The sequence below is a fragment of the Sinocyclocheilus rhinocerous genome, unplaced genomic scaffold (genome assembly GCF_001515625.1).
Source record: "Sinocyclocheilus rhinocerous isolate Xijiao unplaced genomic scaffold, SAMN03320098_v1.1 scaffold2828, whole genome shotgun sequence".
NCBI classification, from domain to species: domain Eukaryota; kingdom Metazoa; phylum Chordata; class Actinopteri; order Cypriniformes; family Cyprinidae; genus Sinocyclocheilus; species Sinocyclocheilus rhinocerous.
In genome coordinates, this window is record NW_015656683.1 from 203,982 (window position 1) to 226,652 (window position 22,671).

Consider the following 22,671-nt stretch of genomic DNA (forward strand, 5'->3'; position numbering starts at 1 on the left):
GTGATCAGGCTTTGAATTTGTAGACATGCCCTGAGTAAACTTTGACTTAACTGGCATGGTGTGAGCAGGTCCTGGAGTAGCAGACATGGCATTAGCAGGCTCTGGCTTGGCAGACAAGACGTTAGCAGGCTTTGGTGTAGCAGACGTGACGTGAGCAGACTCTGGTTCTGGTTTAGTGCCGTGTTCCTTCTCCACGACACCAACAGTGAAAGCAGATCCACTCAACTGCAGAGCAAAGTCTATGTATTTTTCAAGTGACCAACAAATCTTTCCCCCTGGCAAACTTGAACGAAGGGGTTCATCGACACCCACTCGAAAAATGTCCTTAAGGGCCACATCATTAAAATCCACCAAATGGCACAGTCCACAAAAGTCTTGAACATAATCCTCAATGGCCCGGTTGCCTTGACGCAGACAGAGGAGGCGTGAAACTGCTGGGTTCATCCTTTATTGTCGTGTATTCTGTAACGATTCAGTCCACTGAAGGCAAGTGTAGTATGAAAACATGAACAAGAAACACAACCCAAAACACCACATTACATTACAAAATATACTCAAATGGAAAACAGATCTTTGAAATTGTACAAATATTTCATAATGTTGCCGTTTTTACTGTATTTTTGATCAAATAAATGCAGCCTTGGTGAGCATACACTCTAAAAAATGCTGGGTTGTTTCAACCCAACTTTGGGTCAAATATGGACTAACCCAACCATTGGGTTAAATTTTTACATTACATTTTTAACCCAAAAGTTGGGTTAGTCCATATTTGACCCAAAGTTGGGTTGAAACAACCCAGCATCTTTTAGAGTGTAAGAGTCTTATAAAGAATATAATACTATTTTGGGATCCTGGTTTAATGTTGTAAGTATAAAAGTATAAATTAATGTATAAGTAATAGTTGTTGTAATAATAATGATAATGATTTATATTTTATAAAGAATAGTTTTAACCAATAAACATGGTAATATATAGTATTAGAATTTTATTAGAATTTTTTTAAATAAATCAATATATTTGAAAATAGTATTTTGGTAACATGTTTTAATGTTGGAAATATTTGAATTAATATGAGTGATTTTAATTTTAATTAAAAAAGTATTAAAACATTCAACTATAAATATAATAAATTATAACAATACTAAAATGATTATTTCCATATTTCAGTTTCTGTTCTATAAATTATAATACAAATATACTTTTTTAAACATCAACATATACAGTATTTAGTGTGTGTGTGTGTGTGTGTGTGTGTGTATATATTTATGTATATAGACAAACCTGAAAAGTGAATCAAAACAAATATATTGATTCACTTTGCACTATATGGCTCGAACATTTTAGTACTCTAAAGGATTTGTCAGGCTGATTCAAACATGCGAGTATGTGACTCTTAAGAGCTTCAGTGAAAGAAATGGATCATGTGTGTCATCCTCTGTCCTTTAATCTTTCCCCTGCTTTCTCTCTCTCCAGCTGCTGTCGGAGAGCCAGATCAACATGGTGAAAGTGGTGAACTCTGTGAGCGACGCGCTTAGCTCCATGCAGAAGGAAACCGGAAACATCAAGAGCCGTCTCAAGGCAGATCTGCAGAGGGCTCCGGTGCACAGCGTCCGGCCCAAGGGCTGCACCAGTGGAGAAGGTAAAAAAAAAAGAAACCTCCTCATTAGCCACATATTCTCAAGTCTCCAACCAGCCCTAATGAGCCCTAGAATGGTTTCACACCTATTCCCTCATAAGCTTTCTAGCAGTGTGAAAGAGGCATGCCACTGCTAAGACAGCAGGTGTGAGATGACAGATTTGAGCTTTGAGCTTTCTTGTCTTACGCCGTACCTCGAAAGGGTTTCTCAAAAAATGAAAAAACAGATGCAGTTATGGCTTGGCATGTAATGTAGATTGATGATGCTGGCATGTTGTATCTTCTGGCAGGTTCCAGACCCAGGGATTGCAGTGACATCTATGCCAGCGGGCAAAGAGAGGATGGTATCTACTCCGTGTTCCCCACACATTACCCCGAAGGCTTCCAGGTCTTCTGTGACATGATTACTGATGGGGGCGGATGGACGGTGAGTCGCACACTTCCCAGCGGCATACAGTACGCCGGTAGCTCGGGGCGATATTCGGATGTTGTTTCCGGTCACCTCTAAGCTGTTTTTTTTTTCTCTAAATATTTCTGAATTGACTAAACAGTCATAGGAATAAAAATCACTAGTAATGAGTCACTCCATTAGGCATTGACTTGTTAAGCATACGCTCCCACGCATTAGTAAGCAGGTCACAGATACGCGCATGAACGCATTCGCATGCACAAACACGCTTCAAACTGATGTTTCACAAGTGTACAGTTCATTACAGCAGCTGCATACAGAATAGACAGAGCAAACTATCTTTTCCGAGAGCATTATCTTCACATTTGATGCACGCAGGAGAGTTTTAATTTCATGGTCTTTTGAATAAAAATAAAGATAAGACATAGGGAAGGCAGTATATATCATGAAATGATAGCAGTGTGTCAACCGGTAAAGATTCTGCTGTGCCACTTATGTGGAGCTATATGCATTTAAAAGAGTCTGACGAGCAGAAAACTATAGAGGACTCTAAAATGTGTCACAGACAGGTGCTTCCAGCTTTGTGCATTTTAGTTTTGGTGGTTTTGCACTGACTTATTATTCAGCTGTTATGTTAAATCTTATCATTTGGTTTGAGTTAGAGTTCTCTCGATTTAATTCTTGATGTGACGCTCAGGTCTTGAATTGTTCCATTCTTCGAAGTTCATCTCAGAGTTGTTATCATAGCAACAGCTCTGTGAGCTCAGGTTTATTGAGTGTAAACAGGATTAGATTGTGGCTTATAAGCAGAGGTGATACTGAAAGGGTTAGTTCACCCCAAAATTCTGTCATTAATTACTCACCCTCATGTCGTTTCAAACCCGTAAGACCTTCGTTCATCTTCGGAACACAAATTAAGATATTTTTGATGGAATCTGAGAGCTCTCTGACCCTGCATAGACAGCAATACAACTGAAATGTTCCCAAGTCCAGAAACGTAGCAAGGAGATCTGTAAAATAATCCATGTGACATCAGGGGTTCAACCGTAATTTTACGAAGCTACGAAAATACTTTTTGTGCACAAAAAAAAAAAACTACTTTATTCAACAATTCGTCTCCTCCACATCACCCTGTAGCGCCATTTTGGAGAGTATCAGCTGGACGTAAACAACGTATGCTGTTCTGTGTCAGCTGCGTCACACGAATACGCTGTTTTCATTCAGATCAAATCACAACAACGTAGGAAATCCAGTGTGATGCAGCTGACACAGAACAGCATACGTTGTTTACGTCCAGCTGATACTCTCCAAAATGGCGCTACAGGGTGATGTGGAGGAGACGAATTGTCGAATAAAGTCGTTTTTTTTCCCTTTTGCACGCAAAAAGTATTCTCGTAGCTTCGTATAATCGCGGATGAACCACTGATGTCACATGGATTATTTTACAGATCTCCTTGCTACGTCTCTGGACTTGGGAACATTTCAGCAGTTTTTATCATTTTACATTTTTATATTTTTATTATATTTTTAGTTTTAGTCATTTTGTTATATGCTTTAAATAAAATAGATATAATAATACATAATAAAGTGTTTTTATTAGTTTTATATTTAGCTTTATTTTATTTCAGTTTTAGTACTTCAAATTAAAAAAGAAACATTTATTTTATTTAGTTTTTTTTTCTGTACACTATAATTTATAGCTTGTAGCACGCTGTGTAAAATTACTCATACAGTGCTATGAGGTGTTGATAATTCTGCTAACCACAAAAACGACAGGTATTTAATAACTTGAACAGTGTTTTTCTAGCACCATTATTAAAGAGTCCATTTTGTAAATTTGCAGTTACAGTGGCACATCGTTGATTGCTTCAAAGTGGCACGTTTCCAGGTCTTGCTTTTCAGACAGCAAGTTCAGTCTTCTTAAAAATGGTTTCATCAATTCACAGGGATGACTTTGTGCGCTTGTTGAGCAGTACTTCTTTATAAACAAGTGGCTTCAGATCTTGTATTCTCTAAGCATATGAAACAGAAAAGCACTTTGTTTTAATTTAATTTAGTGCTATTATTTGTAAAACTAACTGATTAGACTATGTGAAACGTATCTGATAATGAATAATTGAAAGAACGCTGTTACCACCGTATTCTCATTTGCTCTGTGTCAAGTCAAGTCAAGTCACCTTTATTTATATAGCGCTTTTATCTGTGTCCTCAGAGAAGATCCTTTGAACAATACTTGGTGAACATCACAAGCTTTATGTAAGTCCGTTTTTGTCTATGCAAGGCTATTGCAATGAAAGGAGATATTTCAAATGTTAGTAATACATTGAGCATCCTGATAAAGACACAGGCTGACATCTGCAGTAAAAGGAAAGAAGATATTTGATGACACATCGTCTTTATGGTCATCAGTTTTTTTTTATGTATTTCGTTAAGGTCAGTGGTAGAGGAAGATTAGACAGGACGGTACGGTACTGAGTTTTATGAACACAGAGACACCTCAGTTCCGATAAAATTGCCGGTTCACGTATTTTCATATTTGCTCTCAGTGGCTTACATACATGGTGTTTAAAAGGGTGACATATTGTATTCCCTGATTACAGTCAAAGCTGCTTTGCGGTGGCGAGAACATTAGCTTAGCACGTCGTCTTTCACTGCTAAGCATGCCGGGAGTGCTGGGAATCTGAAGAGCTAAAAAGGAACTGTTACAGGGATTTAATAGATCCAGCGCCCCTATTCATCATCTCCAGCCTCCAGCGGTTTTTGATGAGGATGTGGGGCTTTTCTGCTGGTATGGGAGTAGATCAGGCCAAGTTCAGGTGGGTCACGGAGACGGGTGATGGGGGAGGGGGCTGTAATTTCACATGCTTGGGCATGCACACAATCCCTGCCATGGACATTCCCAGTTAGCGGTGGAATGAGCTGTCCTCTCTCTGCCTCTCCAAAGGCTTGGTCTCTGGTGTTTTATTAAAGGAATAGTTCAGCCAGAAATGAAATTCTGTCATTATTTACTCACCCTCATGTCATGGTTAGTGTTCCATGGGCAAAACAACTACACAGTTTTCATTTTTGACTACACTATTCCTTTAAATGTGTTCATTTCAATTGCTGCTCTTGTATAGGCAGAAAGACATAGGCAGAAAGGGTCAGGGGGAGAAAGTGCACATTGGGGTGATAAAAAAAAGCTAGAATCCTCTGAAACTACAAATGACAATGGCAAACTGTGGTTAATTGGAGCAGATACTTCATTTATGTAGTTGTATAATGTATAAACATCTGGAAGGCAGCTGTGGCTGTCAGCCACGTCTGGAATAATGTCCCTGTTCTACCTCCGTCAGCACACAGGTGCATTCCGCCCCCAAACAGCGTTCCTGAACACCACTTTCCTAAATACTCTGTTAAATCGACCAACAGCAAAGCACAGTCCTGGCTGTTTGTTTCGGTTTGTATGTTTTCATCAGCTTAATACAACCTACTACATAATCTTCACCCCAAAAGTCTTTCTGTCAGCATACTAGTTGGGAAAAATAGTGTGACATGACTCAGTGTGATGTGAACCACTGTTGTAAGCTTGTGAACAGAATGTCAATGTCTATGCAGAAGTGAGGAAACAGAGAAGTGCAGTGAACTTCACGTCCTCACACATTCCATCAGCTCGCAAAAGTAGCACCTTTCTATTTCATGTTTTTTTTTCTCATTTGAATGAACTGTGATGAACTGTTTTGACACTTGAAAGCACCCGTGCTTTCACGGATTTTCACGTGTTTGTGAATTATACAATGACTGTTTTTAAAGGAATTTCTGTAGGTAATTTTCACACACAGTCTGTTCAGATTCACCTCATGCAACCTGGCTTGTCTTTATACACCCTTGTAAAGGGGTAGTAATGGTACATTTTACTTAATAAGTGTTCAGAATAACTGATTCATTTAGTCAGTGACTTGTTAGACGGATTCAAAATGATCCAGACTGAATTTTTAACCAGTTCATTTAAAAGAACTGGTTCAAAAGAATCATCTGTTTGCAGCGAGTCGCTACTCTGATTCAAACTGATAACACTAAAGTATTGTTCAAAAGTTTGTTGTCAGTTGATATATTAAAATATATCTGTAAATATATCAAAAGCTAATTTCTGATTAGTAATATGCATTGCTAAGAACTTCATTTGGACAACTTTAAAGGCGATTTTCTCAATATTTTGATTTTTTTGCACCCTCAGATTCCAGATTTTCAAATAGTTGTATCTCGGCCAAATATTGTCCTATCATAACAAACCATACATCAATGGAAAGCTTATTTATTCAGCTTTGATCAGCAATGTTTTCAACATTGATCAGCATATTAAAATGATTTCTATGTTGTAATATTATTTTAAAAACATTTTTAAAAAATTGCAGACCCCAAACTATAATAGTGTATGTTCTGATTTTTGAGTCTTTTTAAATTATTCATTTAAACAATGATAATCTTATAAACATATATTCTTCTGCTCCCAGTGAGCTATAATGCAGGGTCAGACTGATAACTCATATGTTCAGGACTGATTTTTGTAGTATTTTTAACAGATTCATTTAAACAAACCGGTTTTAAACCAGTGAGAGTGAGGCAATAGAGTAATTTATTGTCTGTTTATGATCTTTATATGACTTTGCAGCACCCAGTCTTTCATCACAGTCAATTTAAACTGCAAGCTAAAACTGACAACTCAGCTCAAATGTCATTTCTTTTGCCACTGTACTGTAGACACAGTAGCACTGCAGGAAACACTGTCAGAAGTATTTTAGTGCAGCGTTCGTCCACGTACAGATAACCAAGTACCATAAATGGAGTTGAAAGTTATAAAAATCATTCAGTTTCAATATTGGGACCCAAAAATGGACCCAATTTTTGATTCCGATCATACATCAGCCCCACACCTCTGCTGGTTTTCCAATAGCTAGTGATCTCATTCGGCACTGTCAGATGGTGCAGCTGACATTTGGATCTTCAAAGCTCATTTAACACTGAAAGTTGCATACTGTTTCCTCCACAATTACCCCCTAGCACTTTTTCAAGAAATTCTGATTATTTTGCACTTGAATGCATTGATTTGTTTCTTTGTGTAATATTTCCTCTCTGTCAGAAGCTTTCTTGTAGTATTATTGTCAAAAATAACAGTGCACTCCCAGGCATAAAAACACCTCAAATATTGGAAACCAGAGTCCCCTGAGGCATTTTAATAAGTAGTGCTGTCCTCCTCTGTGTTTTTAAAAACTTTTTGCTTTTTGGGACACGTAATGAATTGCTTTTATTTTTAGAAGAGCCATAAAGTGCTCCAGATGTGTTTCTGTTGTTTTTGATGAATATTTTCTGCCTTTTAATCAAGACATTTAAGTTGCTTTTAAAGAGATCATGAACTGAGAAATCAGAATTGATCTTTTGACATATAAGAGGTCGTGGTACTATAAAAACATCATGTAAGTTTCATAACTCAAAACTTTCTTGTTAATCTAAAAACAGCTTATATTGAAGCCAATCTGCCAAAACGATAGGTTGTGGAATGTGCCACTTTATGACGTAATAGTGTGGCTAAACCCCGCTTCCGCAGAAGAAGATCAACGCCTGCTTCAACATCACTGCCTGTTTAGCCCCGCCCACCGATTCGCACATGTAGTGGATGAATAACAATAGAGGCAAACGCAGGTCGACGCAGAAATCAAACGATAAAGATGGCTCTGAAGACAACAAGATGCTGTTCAGCGCCATGTTGTGGAAAAACACAGTCTTTGCATTGCCTTCCTTCTGATCCCAACGTTAGGAAAGAGTGGATGAACTTTATTTTTAATGAAGATCCAGACCGCATCAGTAAGAACTCAGTCCTTTGTTCACTTCAATTTACCACAGATTCGTTTACAAACAAGACACAATTCGACACAGGATTTTCAGAAAGATTGAAACTAAAAGATGACGCTGTGCCCGACTATATTGGATCCGACAGTAATGTCACACAAGCGTGAGTAACTCTTTTTATTATGTGTTCACTATTGCTTTGTCTGCCTACAGATCGTTTGATATGTACTGAGTTTTTATGCGTCCATCTGTGAAGGCTGTAGGCTGTCAAACATACACAGCTGTTAGCCAATCATAGCAGTGGGCATTTACTTCCCAGTCTACAATTCGCCACGCCTATTCAAACAGAGCTTTCTGATGAGGGGAGTCAAAACAGGACAGAAAATAGCCTGTTACTTCTAAATTATGTTTTTTCAACATAATTGTAAATCTTGATAACGTTAAAAGTGGACCTCAGAGAACAGTACAAAATAATAAAAAGGCAGTTCATGACCCCTTTAAAATGAAAATTGTCATCATTTACTCACCAGCATGTTCTTGCAAACAATTTTCTGTTCTGTGGAACACAAAAACAGAAATGTAATATTTTGACCAGTGTATATGAATAATATTGTAGTCCATGCAATTACAATAAATGGCTTCTGGAGCTTTCAAACTTGCAAAAACACCATAAAAGTGGCCTAGAAATCTTGTGCGCTAGTCTCCTGAAGCCATAAAATTCAGAAGACAGAAAAATGAAGTCATTATTTATTAATAATCTTCTCCAGTGAGCTATTAACCACTCTGACTGAGTCACTGAGTCAGATTTGTAAAAGAATCAAAGAAAAATTTATTGAAAAGAATGATTCATTCATGAATCTGACATGGCCACCTTTCTCATGAACTCTCATAAGGGTTATGACTTGACGGTGTGTGCACAATGATATTTTCTGTTGCTAGATTAAATTTAGTGTTCTTTTGAACCCGAGGCAGCATATTGGACATTAGTTGTTTTTTATTTAAGCGTGTAAGAGTACACACTGCCCTTGTTAGAACGCACCACCAGAGTGATTGAAGAAACTATAGCAGACCTTCAAGCGGTCTCTACGTGGTTCATGAATCTTTTCTTTTTTGTTTCCTAAAGACTTCAGTCGACGGAGTCCATCAAGAGAAAGCTTTTTGAAAGATGGCCTGACACGGGCGGCAATCAAAGCATCTGAGAGGAAATTGCACCAGCGATGGCATCTTACTTTGTTGGCTTGGCAGGGGAATGAAACATATCAATCTAATTTCAATTGAAACTCAGAAAAAGTTTAAACCGGAGCCACGCCGCCCACTCCTAAACTCCCACAGCTTAATCGTCCCTGCTTTGCCGTCTCTGGTCCTGCCCCGGATCTCCACTAATTGCTGTATTTTTCTCCCCTTGTAACTCTTGAGAAGCAACTCTGGAGATGTGGAGAGGGGGGAAAAAGGGGGTCGTTTTTTGATGGCAGATCTTAAAAGGTGATGAAAGTTGAAAGTACCATTATTGCCAGAGGGGGAAAAGTCTCAGCATATCTTTCTTTTTCTTTTTCCATCTTGACGGTTTGAATTTTGCATGACCACTAAAGGTCTGGAGGTCTAACGATTCTTGAGGTTGCTCTATTTATATTCAGGCAGTTAGCGCTACCCCTAGGTTGTTTCAAAATGGCCGGGTGCCGCACGCCACAGCGGCAGACGGGTTTCTCTCTGGCATTGATCTTAGCAGAGAGTAATGATTTCTCAAGATTACAGACAGGCTGGAATTGTAAGGCTGGTCTCAAAGGGGAAAGAAAAATGCATTATTCCTCGTGCAGATTGCACTGTCCTTTTTCGAAAATTTCAGGTGTAATCACAACACTCTGGAAAAAGCATTATTTGCTGTAATATAATTTCCTACTTTTTAAAAGCGGCCTGGTGAAATGAAATGCTTTATCTATTATAGATTGCCAGAGGATGGCACATGAAGTAGCTCTGTTGAAATATTTACCTCTTCTGTAAAGCGAATCTTTACGTGCGCGCTGTCAGGCCTCAGATGGTTTTGTTTTTGTTTTCTTCTACTGGGTTGAGGTTATTACATGGGCCACTCTCAAAGAACACGTAAATTTCCGTGCAATTCATTGGCTTTCTTCAAGCTGCCAGTGGGACCAGGGTGCGAACTACGGGGGAGCTAGGGGGAGCTCGGCTCCCCTTAATAAGACATGGGCTCCCCTGAAAACGTGATTTGTGAAATTTTGGGGGGTCTCAAAATATATTGACAATGTGTTATTTTGACGTGCAATTTCAGTTTTGTGTAATGTGATCATCGTGGATTATTATGTGTAAAATTGCAAAAATATCATTCATCCATGTATATATATAATAGACTGTTATTTTAAGCTGTAATAATATTTCACAATATTACAGTTTTTACTTTGTTTTTGATTAAATAAATGTAGCCTTGGAGAGCATAAGAGACTTCTTAATATTAGATATATGTTTTTTTTAGATTGATTCATTTCGGATGTCCTGTGTTTTAGTGGTTGATTTTTCCATGACTGTTAATGCAAATTAAAATGATACGACAATAGGTAGTGACAAATGAATCAGTTGAATCATTCAGTCAACCCATTCGTTCAACAACACAGATTCATTCAGGGATAATACATTTGGCTTCATTTATGAGTGAGCCATTGAAGCATTGACACAGTCGATTTGTTACAAACCTTGATTTATTCAGGTGTTAAACTATCTGTCTGTCTGTAAGTAAATACTGTATATATTAAGGATGTTTAATACGCAAATTGTGAGGCTAAATCAGTAGAGAGTGAGTGTTCATTAAAATTAATGGTACCATCTGCAATCCTTCAGCGATTTTACACCCTCTAATATGTTTCTAATATGGCCAAAAGTATATGAACACCCAAACACCATGCCTATAGGTGCTCGTAATCCACAGACAGTTGTGCTCAATCTGTAATAAGATAAATAAATAACTTCAAAATATGTTTTTCAACCATTATTCCTGTACTTACATATTCTGGCCTTTCATGTGATTCTCACAAAACTTAATCCAACATTAATCCAATTGATGTATTTGCCTTTCTTATTCATAAAAAGAATAAAAAAATCTGCTTTTATACCCCTGCGAATATGTTCAAGCACACAATGATTCTCCTAATATAGCTCACAACTCATATAATGATTAATGTGGTCCAGATAACAGGAGAACGCCTATGTTAACCTTGAGAATTAGAGGGTAAGCCCTTGAAATCTGGCCCCATTCACTGTGCTTTACAGATACCCTGTTTGCTACATGACCTTCACCTGAGATATTTAGTTTCAGAAGACATTTAAGGCTTATCAAACTCCTCTGCTACACTGCTCATACTATTTATGTGCCTTATATGGGGTTGTGTATATAGCACGCATATATTGCAATATCTGTGGTACTGTATTAAGTAAGGGCTGGAAAGCAGAGCGCAGCTGGAATCCAAACAAGAATTTGTCACAGATGCAATTTGTGCAATCCTTCACGGCACGACTGCCTTTTATTGATTCTCTGGTGTTGGAAGTCTGAATGTCCAGTGCCACAGTTCAATTTGAACCACATTAGAGGGTGTAAAATCGCTGATGGGTTGCAGATGGTCCCATTGATTTTAATGGGGACTCAACTCTCCTCTGATTTAACCACACAATCTGCATATTAAACATCATTAATGTGTATTTACAAAATTATGTCTGGAGTTTATCAACCTTTCAGCTATTTACTAGATGTTTACTGCCGAAGTTTGAGACTGAAAATTAGTTTAAAATTACTTGAAATGATGGCACGTCTGGCTCGTAAAGATCAAAACATTTTTACCTCGTATTAATATTCCAGCTTCGATGATCTGTTCAGAAACGGAAAAACACTTAAATCAGGGTTACTGGGATAAATTGTGTCACAGTTTGATCCAAATTAAAATCTTTATTAGAGTTAGTAAAACAGTAAAAACAGTAAAATTGTGAAATATTATTAGAATTTTTGTGGAAGCCGTTAAACATTTTTTAAGGATTCAAGGATTTTTAAGGATTCTTTGATTATAGAAAGTTCAAAAGAACAACATTTATTAATTAAAAAACTTTTTTTTTTAAACAATATAAAAGTGTTTACGGTCACTTTTGATCAATTAAATGCATCCTTGCTGATTTAATGTATAAAGTTATTTTAAAAAACAATCTTACATGCTGACATAAGTGATGCATGTATCATGAAATGAAAGACCTTCCCCTACAACATAATCTGATCACGTGTGGCCACATGTTTGAGAAGCATGTTAGATTGGCTGACCAGTGTTATTAGATCACCCATGACTGATGGTAATACCAGGTGTAAACAAGGCTGAAATTAAACTGTAGTTTTGTTTAGAGCAGTTTAAATTGGAGGGGAAAAGGGACATTTCAATGATGACACTGCAGAGACCTGACAAACTTGAACCATGAAGCAGAGCGGAATAAGCATGTATGAGCCTGAATGAAAGAATCCTTTTTTCAGACTTGTGAGTTTTCCCGTCAGTGGACCTCCTTACTTCAAAGTGTGTTATCTGCACAGGCCCAGCCCGGATTACGGGCTGACTTGATTAGGTGTGAAATGGCTCTTTGGCCTCCGAGAGCCCGGCCCTTTGAAGTGTCAGTGTGTTTTCTGGACAGTATTGTGTGTTTGGATCAATTTACACTCTCACAGTGAAAGACAATGGCACAAGAATGGCTGACTTTACTCTGCCTGGAAGTACAGCTCGGATGCCAGGAACTTTTTATTCTGTGGTTTACACTATATGGAGTGTCATGACCCCCGAGAGGTGTCAAAGTTATTTGTAGCCATCTTAATTTTGTACCTTCGTGACATTTTTGGGACATTTTTAGTTAGGGACTTTGAAACTCTGAGATTGTGGGATGTACTGTAGCATATCTAAATCTTAGGGTAATTTTATAGACTTTATAGCTGCAGATTGATTGATTGATATCTATCACACCTGAGTGAATGTTCAATTTGTAAAATTTAAGTTTTTTAGTTTGAACAGATTTTGTCAGCTCAGCCGGTAGATCATAACACCAGCAACACTGAGATTATGGGTTCAAGTACATGACAAAATGTATACCTTGGATGCAAAGCTGTTTTGGGGGGGAAAAAACATCTGCCAAATATATAAATGTAATGCAACGTATAAATGGCTATTTATTTTTAAAAAAAGAAAAAAAGTCTGAAACTGTTTTTGGATAATATAAGCACCATTGACCTGTTTTTAGATTAAATATGAGTTGGCTTGGATAATTTTCTAAACCTTATAATTTCCACGTCAAAATATCTGTGGCACAGTCTGTTAAAGTTGTGGTTCTGTTATTATTTTTTGGCATATTTTCTCTCCCTATTTAAATTTTTTATAGTATTTTTTGCCCAAAATTTTCAGCAGCCTAACTAATGCCACCCCAAAAAAAATCACAGAATTATTACTGATGTTCAGCTGTTCACCATGTCATTTTCAGCATTTGCTGAAACGTCTCGGTTACGTATGGTAACCCTCGTTCCCTGAAGGAGGGAACGGAGACGTCACGTCGGATGACCGACGAAATTGGGATCTCGCTTAGAGAGACCAATCTACTTCGAGTGTAAACTAAACGAGCCAATGCACATTGGCATGCGATTATTGCATCCAGCTGCCACTGATCACAGCGTGAGTATAGTGAAATGATTTAAAAGTCACCCTGTATGTTCACTCAGTGGTGAAATTGTGACGAAAGAAAACTAAGTAGTATGATTTCCAACCTTTAAAATTTTGAATTAAATGTTTTATCCATTTTATTAACTTGATATGATGTGGACACTAAAATGTACTGCAGAATAGGAAGTTGACCAAAAAAAAAAAAGAACAAAAAAAGGAATATGCTCTCTCTCTCTCTCTCTCTCTCTCTCTCGAAGGACATTTTCCATTGCATGTCTCAAAAGAACATTCAGAAATCCGACTCAAACAGCCGTGTCATGCTTTGCAGTACATTTTCACTGGCCGTGTTTCAGTTTAATCATTTGTGTCTAAAGAGACTGCAGCGTAGGTCAAAACCTGACTTTAGCAGAAGGTATCTGAAAGCTTTTCTTCATTATGTACTGCAGGTGCTTTGCCAGAACACGATGTGTCAAAGTGAACATTCTCAATCATGCGGCAACAGCCCTGATCTCATGAGCAACAGTGACACAGTTGGCACACAGCACGAGCTAGCAGATTGATAATAACCTTAGCAGCCAATCAGAAGTGAGCGTCGGGTGTTTAAGTACAGCTTGGCTTTGATCTCATTAGAGGTGTTTGTTAGCGAGTTTATCAGCGTTGACAGGATTACATGGCTGTGATTTGTGGAGGTAAGAAGCGTGGTCCTTCACAGGTGGTGTAGATCATTTAAGAGCCTGCATTCCATGTGCTTAAACTTCATGACACGAAGGGTAATCCAAACAGCTTAACTGTTTGACCTTAAGGTGCTGAGCGAGGATCATGGTCACCTGTGACACAGATTGGACACATATCAAGAAGTCTGTGCTGTATGTCATTTAAAGAGTAGCCTACTGATAACACCCACATATTTTTATGGTTATGTGTGTTCCCAAACACCAGACTACTTATTGAATCTTGATTCACCATCAGTAACCAAGTTAACATAAGTCATAAATCATAATTAAAGGGATAGATCACCCAAAAAATGAAAATTCTGTCATCATTTACTCAATGTCAAGTTGTTGTATGGAAAAAAAATATTATGGAAGTCAATGGCTACCAGTAACTGTTTGGTTACACACATTCTTCAAAATTTCTTCATTAATCATTAGAGTATTAGTAGACTGTCTGCTTAAAGGGGTCATATGATGCGATTTCAAGTTTTCCTTTCTCTTTGGAGTGTTACAAGCTCTTGGTGCATAAAGAAGATCTGTAAAGTTGCAAAGACTAAAGTCTCAAATCCAAAGAGATATTCTTTATAAAAGTTAAGAGTCAACCACGCCCTCCTAAAACGGCTCATTCTAACACGCCCCCACATATCTACGTCAAAATGTGGAAATATTAGCATAATGCCGCCCAAACGTGCACGCAAAGAAAGAAGGCGTGGTTTCAGAAACAGCAGTAGTGTTGATGCAGCCATGTCAGGGAGACGCTGTGTTTATTCTGTTCAATTAAATCCCGCTGACGAATCCAGTTTGCCTGTAGTAGCCTACATTGTTCACATCACATCACATTTGAATTGAGCGCGAAAGCAATCTATCCCACAATGCAATGCATTTACAGTATGATACTGTATTACAAATTTAGCGGGCTGAAAACAGAAAACTGCTTTATATTTACAGACATTCTGTAAAATATACAGCATGTTACTGTTTTATAAAAATACAGTATAATACTGTTAGAAAATACCTGTAAATTTACAGTCAAGTTTTACAGTGTATGAGAGCCAGACTGTATATCTGCCTTGATAAAGAATGAATCGGTTGTTCAATATAGACACTGTATGATCTGTCTGAAAATAACAGTGCGGCTGGTTTAATTTGTGATGTTTTCTCTGTAATTTGGAGAGCTGGTGTTGGTGAGAAGCAGAGAAGGAAAGGGTCACCACTCAGTGTGACCTGCTCTCGTTCTGACGTCAGCTCAAATGACTTTGTGTCAGGCAGTTTCAAGCCTTTTATAGCGAAGTGTCTCAAAGACGCTGTGCATTCCGGTTGGCTTTCGGTTAATGAAAAGTCGTTTTTACAGTAAATTCTAGCTATGCAATAGACTTCATGGGCCATTTTAACTCGGCATGACTCCAAGAAGAGACAGAATCTACACCATAAACCGAATAAAAAAAAAAAAACAGGGATTTTTATCATTCATCCTGTTACGCTTATTTTTTATGAATTCTATCACTTTATTGTAGTTGCACAAGTTATCTAGTTTCACTTGTGCACTTTCACATGGTGCAGTGATTGTTGAAATAAACATAATGGCTCCAAAAAAGCATTTGGACACTAAAGTCACATTGCAAATAAATAATGATGTTTCATTTTTCTCAGGATGAGATTTTTGTTTATTTATTGATTTATTTTTGTACAGTATACACACACACACATCCAGAGATCCTTTTTCCATCTCAGTGAATTCGGATTTTTTTTTTTCTGACATGTTGGTGTTATATCTTTCACTTGGATGTTATAAATACAGTAAATACAGCTGCATAAAATAAAAACTGTGTCCATCTTCATTTCAGGCTGCAAAGCAACAAAATGTGATTATTGTAAAGGGGGGTGATTCTTTTCTATACCCACTGTAAGTGTCCAAATACTTTTTGGACTACTCTAAGATTAAACAAATTTAAGGAAAAAAACAATAAATTGTGAATCAAAATCCTTGCGCAGACATGACTGGTAGTATTATCACTAATATGACCATATAAATTGGTTTAATTATTCAGCCGCTCTAATTAGCTCTGTCATGGAATGTACCGTCACCATCAATTTTTAGTTTTGGATCAAAATAGGAGACAGCATCGCTGTAGTAGAAAGAGGGCACCTCTGTGGCGCTCCAAGTGCACTCAGTCACCGCCTCTGACCCTCCGCCAGTACAACCAGAGGTGTAGATGCCACAAGTTTATACCTCAGTTGATTGACAGCCCTCGGGGAGACCATTGTCAAATCCTCCACCTCTTTGCCCTGTGTATGGTCAGACTCTGTTTTCTGTCAGAGTGACAGGAGGAGGCCGTGTTTTTTGGCACTGAATGTCTTCTCTTGTTCCAGCCAAGCAGATTGTTACCAACGTTCTGTTGTGCAACTGCTGGCTGCAGGAGGGGTCTCAATGGGGAATATGAGCGAACAACATGATTTGATTTCAGTTATTTTTGCAGCAGGGTTGTTTTCTCTGCTCTCAGCAATATGAAACCAAACCTGCCAGTACCTAGCGACTCTCCGGTGAAAAACAGCCCACACTGCTGCAGCATTTATAGCCCACAATTGTTCCACTACAAGCTCGGAGAGGCTATTTACCTAAAGGAGTGGCATTATTCTTATATTTTGCAACATGTGTGGTAAAAAAATGTGAATAAAGCGTATCATTGAAGTTTAGGATATTTTTAACTACAGGTTTTATCTGTTGTTCAAATAAAAGGTCATTGATTTCTTTCAGAAGTCTGGTTTTGCTGTCACTCGGTGGATATGAAAGATCCAGTTTTGCATGCAAAGTATTTTTATGCAAATCCTTTAGGCGGCTAAATGAATTGCTGCTTGTCATTGTTGTTTTTTTTTGTTTTTTTTTATCAAATTTGGTGCCAGGGCGTTAGGTCTAAACTGTTTTATTTGCATTGATGTCTGCTTTCTGCAGATACTGATTAAACCACTACACTTTTTACAGGCCAGATCAATTGTGTTCAGAATTCTATAAAACAAATGCTATCCAGAATGCAAAAAAAAAAAATTGCTTAAAAAAATCAATTTAAAAAGTATGTGTTATTATTATTATTATTAAAAATATAATTTCAATTTTTACAATTGGTAAAATAAGAGTCAGCTATATAATGTTAGGTTTTTATTGGGACAAGTTATCATTTTATGTGTTGTAATTGTATTCATTATAAAATTTGTTGTCCACAACAATTTTTTTGTCAAAATGTCAAACAATTATGTTAAAATATCCGACCAACATAGCAAAACAATGAAAAACGAGGTAGGTTACAAAGCATATATCCTGAGAAATTACAGAGGTCATTACCTGCACTCTAAAACATAAATCAGATATTATAGAACCATTGTTAGACCAATAAACTCTCACTTCTTTTCCTCTTCTTTAGAATTAAACCTAGCCATCGGCTGCAAAACAGTGAAATAAATTCGTAATCTAATTCGCTCAAGGGAGCCAAAACACTCCATCATTTCTGAATATTCAACACAATTTTCATTTTCCTTTTAATCTTTCACACACTCCCTCTCTTACGTTGACTGCAAATTTAATACTTCAGCTAATATGAGAGAGGTTCAGCCTTTGAGAACAATTATTAATTTTTACCAGCTCGCTAGAGGTGTTTCAAAACTCCCCCGGGCCTCGCTGTGTGCCGTCTGCCGTAGTGCCGTAAATCAAAGCATAGATAATTAAGAGATAACAAGATGATTCTTAAGGCTGCTTTCCTTCTGAGCAAGTGACTCAAATGAACTGTCTTAGGGAGGGAAGATTGTCCGCTCGTTCTCTGTCTGAATTGCACACATGGAGTCTATGGCAATTGTGAAACTGAAGAACATCTCAGTGGAACAAGGTCATCCATCTGCATCAGACAAAGTGCGCGACCGCTCGCGGCCCGATGCAGCGACCTGGAGCTGAGCCTCATCTGCGTCAAAGGACTCACGTCTGCTGTCGTGTGCTCTGCTGGCATTGGAGATTCATTGTAACAGGAGAAATTGCTTTTGGGACACAACAGCTGGAGTGCGGCTCTGGAATTAGGCTAACTGGAATAGATGCACAGAGGAATACAACAGCAAGAGCAGAACACAGTGGTTCCCTTCCGTTAATGACATCATGATGAAAATAATATTGATTTACATCCTTACTAGCATAGATATTTATACGTAGATGCCTCAATAGCGACTGTTTCTATGGGCCGCTATACGTAAGCCGTCCGCCATATTCGAAGGGTCAACTTAACGTCATTCACCATTACAGCCGATGGTCTGCGAACCCTTGAGTGCGGTGGCCGAGAGAGCTCAACATGTTGTTGTGTAGACCTACTAACACCATACAACAAGAGGAGCGCATTAGCTAACTCAACATTAAAAGTTACCAATGTTTCAAAACTTGTAATATTGAGTTAATACATTTAAAAACACAAACCAACACATTCTCACCTGTGAAAGGTTATCCCGTTTCTTCGGGAATTTAAATCCCGGCGGCTGTGCAGGATTGTGGCATCTTCGAATAATCATTGATTATTATGGTGAATGACGTCAAGTTGACCGTTAAAGATGGTGGACGCATCTACTTGCTTGGGGCAGTCAAATGGGGAATCTACCTACATATCTATGACCGTCAGTTAATTAATCACAAGTAATCAGAATTTGCTGAGAAATGTGCACAAATTAAAAATTCGAAAACATTTTTATGTCAGACAAGTAAATAAGTGAACAATTATCAAATATGAAATATTATTATTATTAAGAAATATTTATCTAACTATATGCATATAGTTATCTAACTAAGTGTTGATGCCCTCGGGCAGGAGATATAGGGTACCAACTTGTAAGTTAAATAGGTGCAAATTTTCTCTGATTCCATTATCAATTAAATTATTGAACAATAAGTGATGAATTGTGTGTGGGCGAGGGTAAGGTTATGGGTAACGTGTAATATTTGCTGTGTAATGGACGATGTAGGTTGATTTATTTTATTTTTTGATAGTTGATTGTTGTATGTTTGATCTGCTCTCTTGATTGATTGCCTAAGACAAATTTCTCCTGAGGGAGATAATAAAATGGAATACTACTAAATGGAATACTACGACAGCCCCAAAACCATCAGTCACCCCCAGTATCCCCTCTCTGAACCCTAGGAATGCCCCAAAATGTGCCCACCTGAAATATGCATCTGATTTTCTACTATCTAAACGGCGCCGCGCATGAAGTCTGCTCATGCTGCGCCAATGGGAATATTCAAAACCACACTTATGAAATATTTATCGGAACATGAAAATTTCCCTGTATTTTAATTACCTGTTTTATACTCGAGGTACAATAAAGATTAAGTGAGCCCACTGCTGAAAGGTGACTCAGTGTTCATTTACAGAGATTATGGTGAATAATTAAAATCTTTTTGGTTGCTCTGCGGATTGGAAGAGGAAACAATTAAAGGATTTATTCAGAGTCAAGCCCCATTTATTAATTTTGAATGCGGCCCAAAGCGCCTGCACAGAGTGTTGGTATGTTTTATTGAGAGAGCGGCTGTGTTTTCCAAGATCACATACCCGGGAGGTCCCACTCAAAGGTCTTCTCTGAAGAATCTATATGTTGTGTGTCATCACACATAAAGCCCCTTAGCTAAACATAAACTCCTCTAACGAGGAAAGAGCACCTTCAGTACATTCAGGCCTGAAACTCCTACACAAGTACATGAATGCATGCACTTCTAGCGACACAAACTCAATTGTCACGTCGCAGCAATTGATAGCGCAGTACACAAAGTACATGTTGCATTCTTAGACGACGTTCAGAGGTCAGGAGAATGATTAATGAAATATTTATTGATTTATTTTTTAATTAATAACAATTAGAATATTTAAAAATATTAACAAAATTATAAATGGGTTTATTCACAAAATGTAATAGCTTATATATATATATATATTATATATATATATATATGTATATGTGTGTGTGTGTGTGTGCATCTATCTATCTATCTATCTGTGTGTATATGTATATACATCTATATACAGTGGGTACGGAAAGTATTCAGACCCCCTTAAATTTTTCACATATATCATGCATCTCTTAGTTTAGTCCAATGGATGAGAGTTTACCTCTGCTGGTAGATGTTATAACTGTTTTTTTATTTTACCTTTATTTAACCAGGAAGTCTCATTGAGATTTAAAATCTCTTTTTCAAGAGAGACCTGGCCAAGGTAGCAGCCATACAGTAAGACAATTTTAAAATACAAGAAGTACACATTACAACAATATTTAAACATCCTCTCAACAAAAACAATCACAAGCTTTCAATACCACTCTCTTTATGATGCCTTTAAATTCACCAATAGACACACATTTATGTAGTTTTAGATCTTTTTGTAAATTATTCCATGCCCAGGGTGCATAATATGAAAATGCAGTTTTCCCCAGTTATGTACAAAGTCGAGGTACGTAAAAAAAAAAGAGAGTACGTTAAAAACTTCACCATTATGAGGGCAAAATTATTCAGGGGAGAATACAGTTTGCATTAAAGCTGTGTAAGTAATAATCATGCATTTTCCTATTCTAGGGGATTTATACACATATCACCTAAAAATGTGTTTAAATGCACAACAATGAATTTTTTTCCTTTTTTTCAGGTGATTCAACGCAGAGAAGATGGCTCTGTTAACTTTTTCCGTGACTGGGAAGCTTATCGTGAAGGATTTGGCAAGATAACAGGAGAGCATTGGCTTGGTAAGCCTTCCGTGTCACTATCTGTAATGCAATCTGTCTGGAAAAAGCTTTAGTAATATTAATGTCACTAAAAGATGTAGAACATGTAAGCAGTTGTAATATGTTATGTCCATTACTGCATATTAAACAGCAAAATGCATTTTCTATCATATATAGTATATAATAAGTGCTATATACTATGTGATATTCATTATACAAATAGTTAGTTTAGTTCATAATATTTTATCAAACAATTTTTGTTGAAGGAGCAAAACTAACCAGAATAGCTGACCATGTTGTGTCTGAAATGTAAATAACTTTATATAACTTCTTGTTTATAGAACTGTTGTATAAAAGCGCACCCGCAACCGTGAATCACAGTTTCACACTTTTTGGTTTTGACAGTAATGTTTTAAAAACCAGGCTGATGAGTTATTTTGCTTCTGTCATGACACACACACAAACACGCTGATCATGTTTGTCACTCTTTTATGTATGACTGTTTTTCTGACAACTGTAAGGAACATGGGCATGTTCGGTTATTGCCACAGTGAGCTGCCAGCACGGACAAGATGCCAAATTGTGTGTCCAAAGCCGAGCGTAGCAGATGGCTGTGGGTGGACAGGGAGCAGAGCTTTATAAAGACAAGGAAACTCATCATAACGTCCACTGATCAAGCATTGGAAATTTTGGTTCTATCCCATACTGGAATTACAGATTAGTGCTTGTTGATTCAGCTCACTGTTTTTTAAGGGAGTAGTTGATTAAAATTTAAAATGCTGTCATTATTTACTCAACCTTATGTCATGTTAAAGTCAAATCAAAAAAATAAAATAAAAGGCGTTCTCTCAATGCATTGTGACAAGGTCAGAGAAATGTGAAGTGTAAAGGTAACTTTTTAAAAATGATGGCCAATACAGATAAGCTAATTTGATAATACATTTTTAAATGTTATGACTGATAACTAATAAATAGCTGATATTCAAATTGTATTATATACTATATTATATTCTATAGAATAAAATAAAATCAGTCTATAAACTATTAAATAAAATATTAAATAAATAAAAATACTAAATAAAAAAATAAAGACCATTTCAGAAAGCATTGTGACAAGCTCAAAGAAATGTAAAGTATAAATATATTTGTATTCCATTCCAAACTGAAAGGTATAAAATCAAATAAAACAAAACAAAACAAAACACAAAATAGAATAGAAGTAGTCCATGTCTTCGGTTTAGTGTTTCTCATACAAAGCTATGGTATAGCTTCAAACTTGGAGTAGAGTTGTATACTCTACTTTTAAGGTGCTTGACACACCTAGTTGATTTGAACTGTCATTGTAAGGGGAAAAAAAAAAAACCTTTGAGAATCCAGTTTGAAATTATGAGGCGATTAAATAATGACAGAATTTTTTGGATGAACTATTCTTTTAAACCTGATAGATGGAATAAGGAAAACATTGTGGTTTGTTTGTGTATTTTCCGTGACGGCTGGTTGCTCTCCAATATGTTGAATGTAATGCAGATAAACAGCATTTTCTTCTATTCACTGCAAGGTTGCTCCTCTTTCGAGGAAAAAAAACATGGAAATATGATGCTTATGGGTTGTGTCTTGTTTTTTTTTTCGCCTTTGCCTGATAAACATTTTAGGTCTAGACTTGTTGTCTGTAATGTG

General features: G+C 37.2%; 1 protein-coding gene across 1 annotated transcript in view; it reads left to right on the forward strand.

Moving 5' to 3' along the window:
* LOC107720808 (fibrinogen C domain-containing protein 1-B-like) overlaps nucleotides 1-22,671 on the forward strand; it is a gene marked incomplete at its 3' end in the record, with an annotated part of 69,133 nt that overhangs the window by 44,268 nt on the left and 2,194 nt on the right. Inside the window, exons 5-7 of the mRNA XM_016528639.1 lie at nucleotides 1,474-1,639; nucleotides 1,927-2,063; nucleotides 20,919-21,015. Coding sequence (XP_016384125.1) covers nucleotides 1,474-1,639; nucleotides 1,927-2,063; nucleotides 20,919-21,015 — 400 coding nt within the window. The remainder of the gene's footprint in view (nucleotides 1-1,473; nucleotides 1,640-1,926; nucleotides 2,064-20,918; nucleotides 21,016-22,671) is intronic.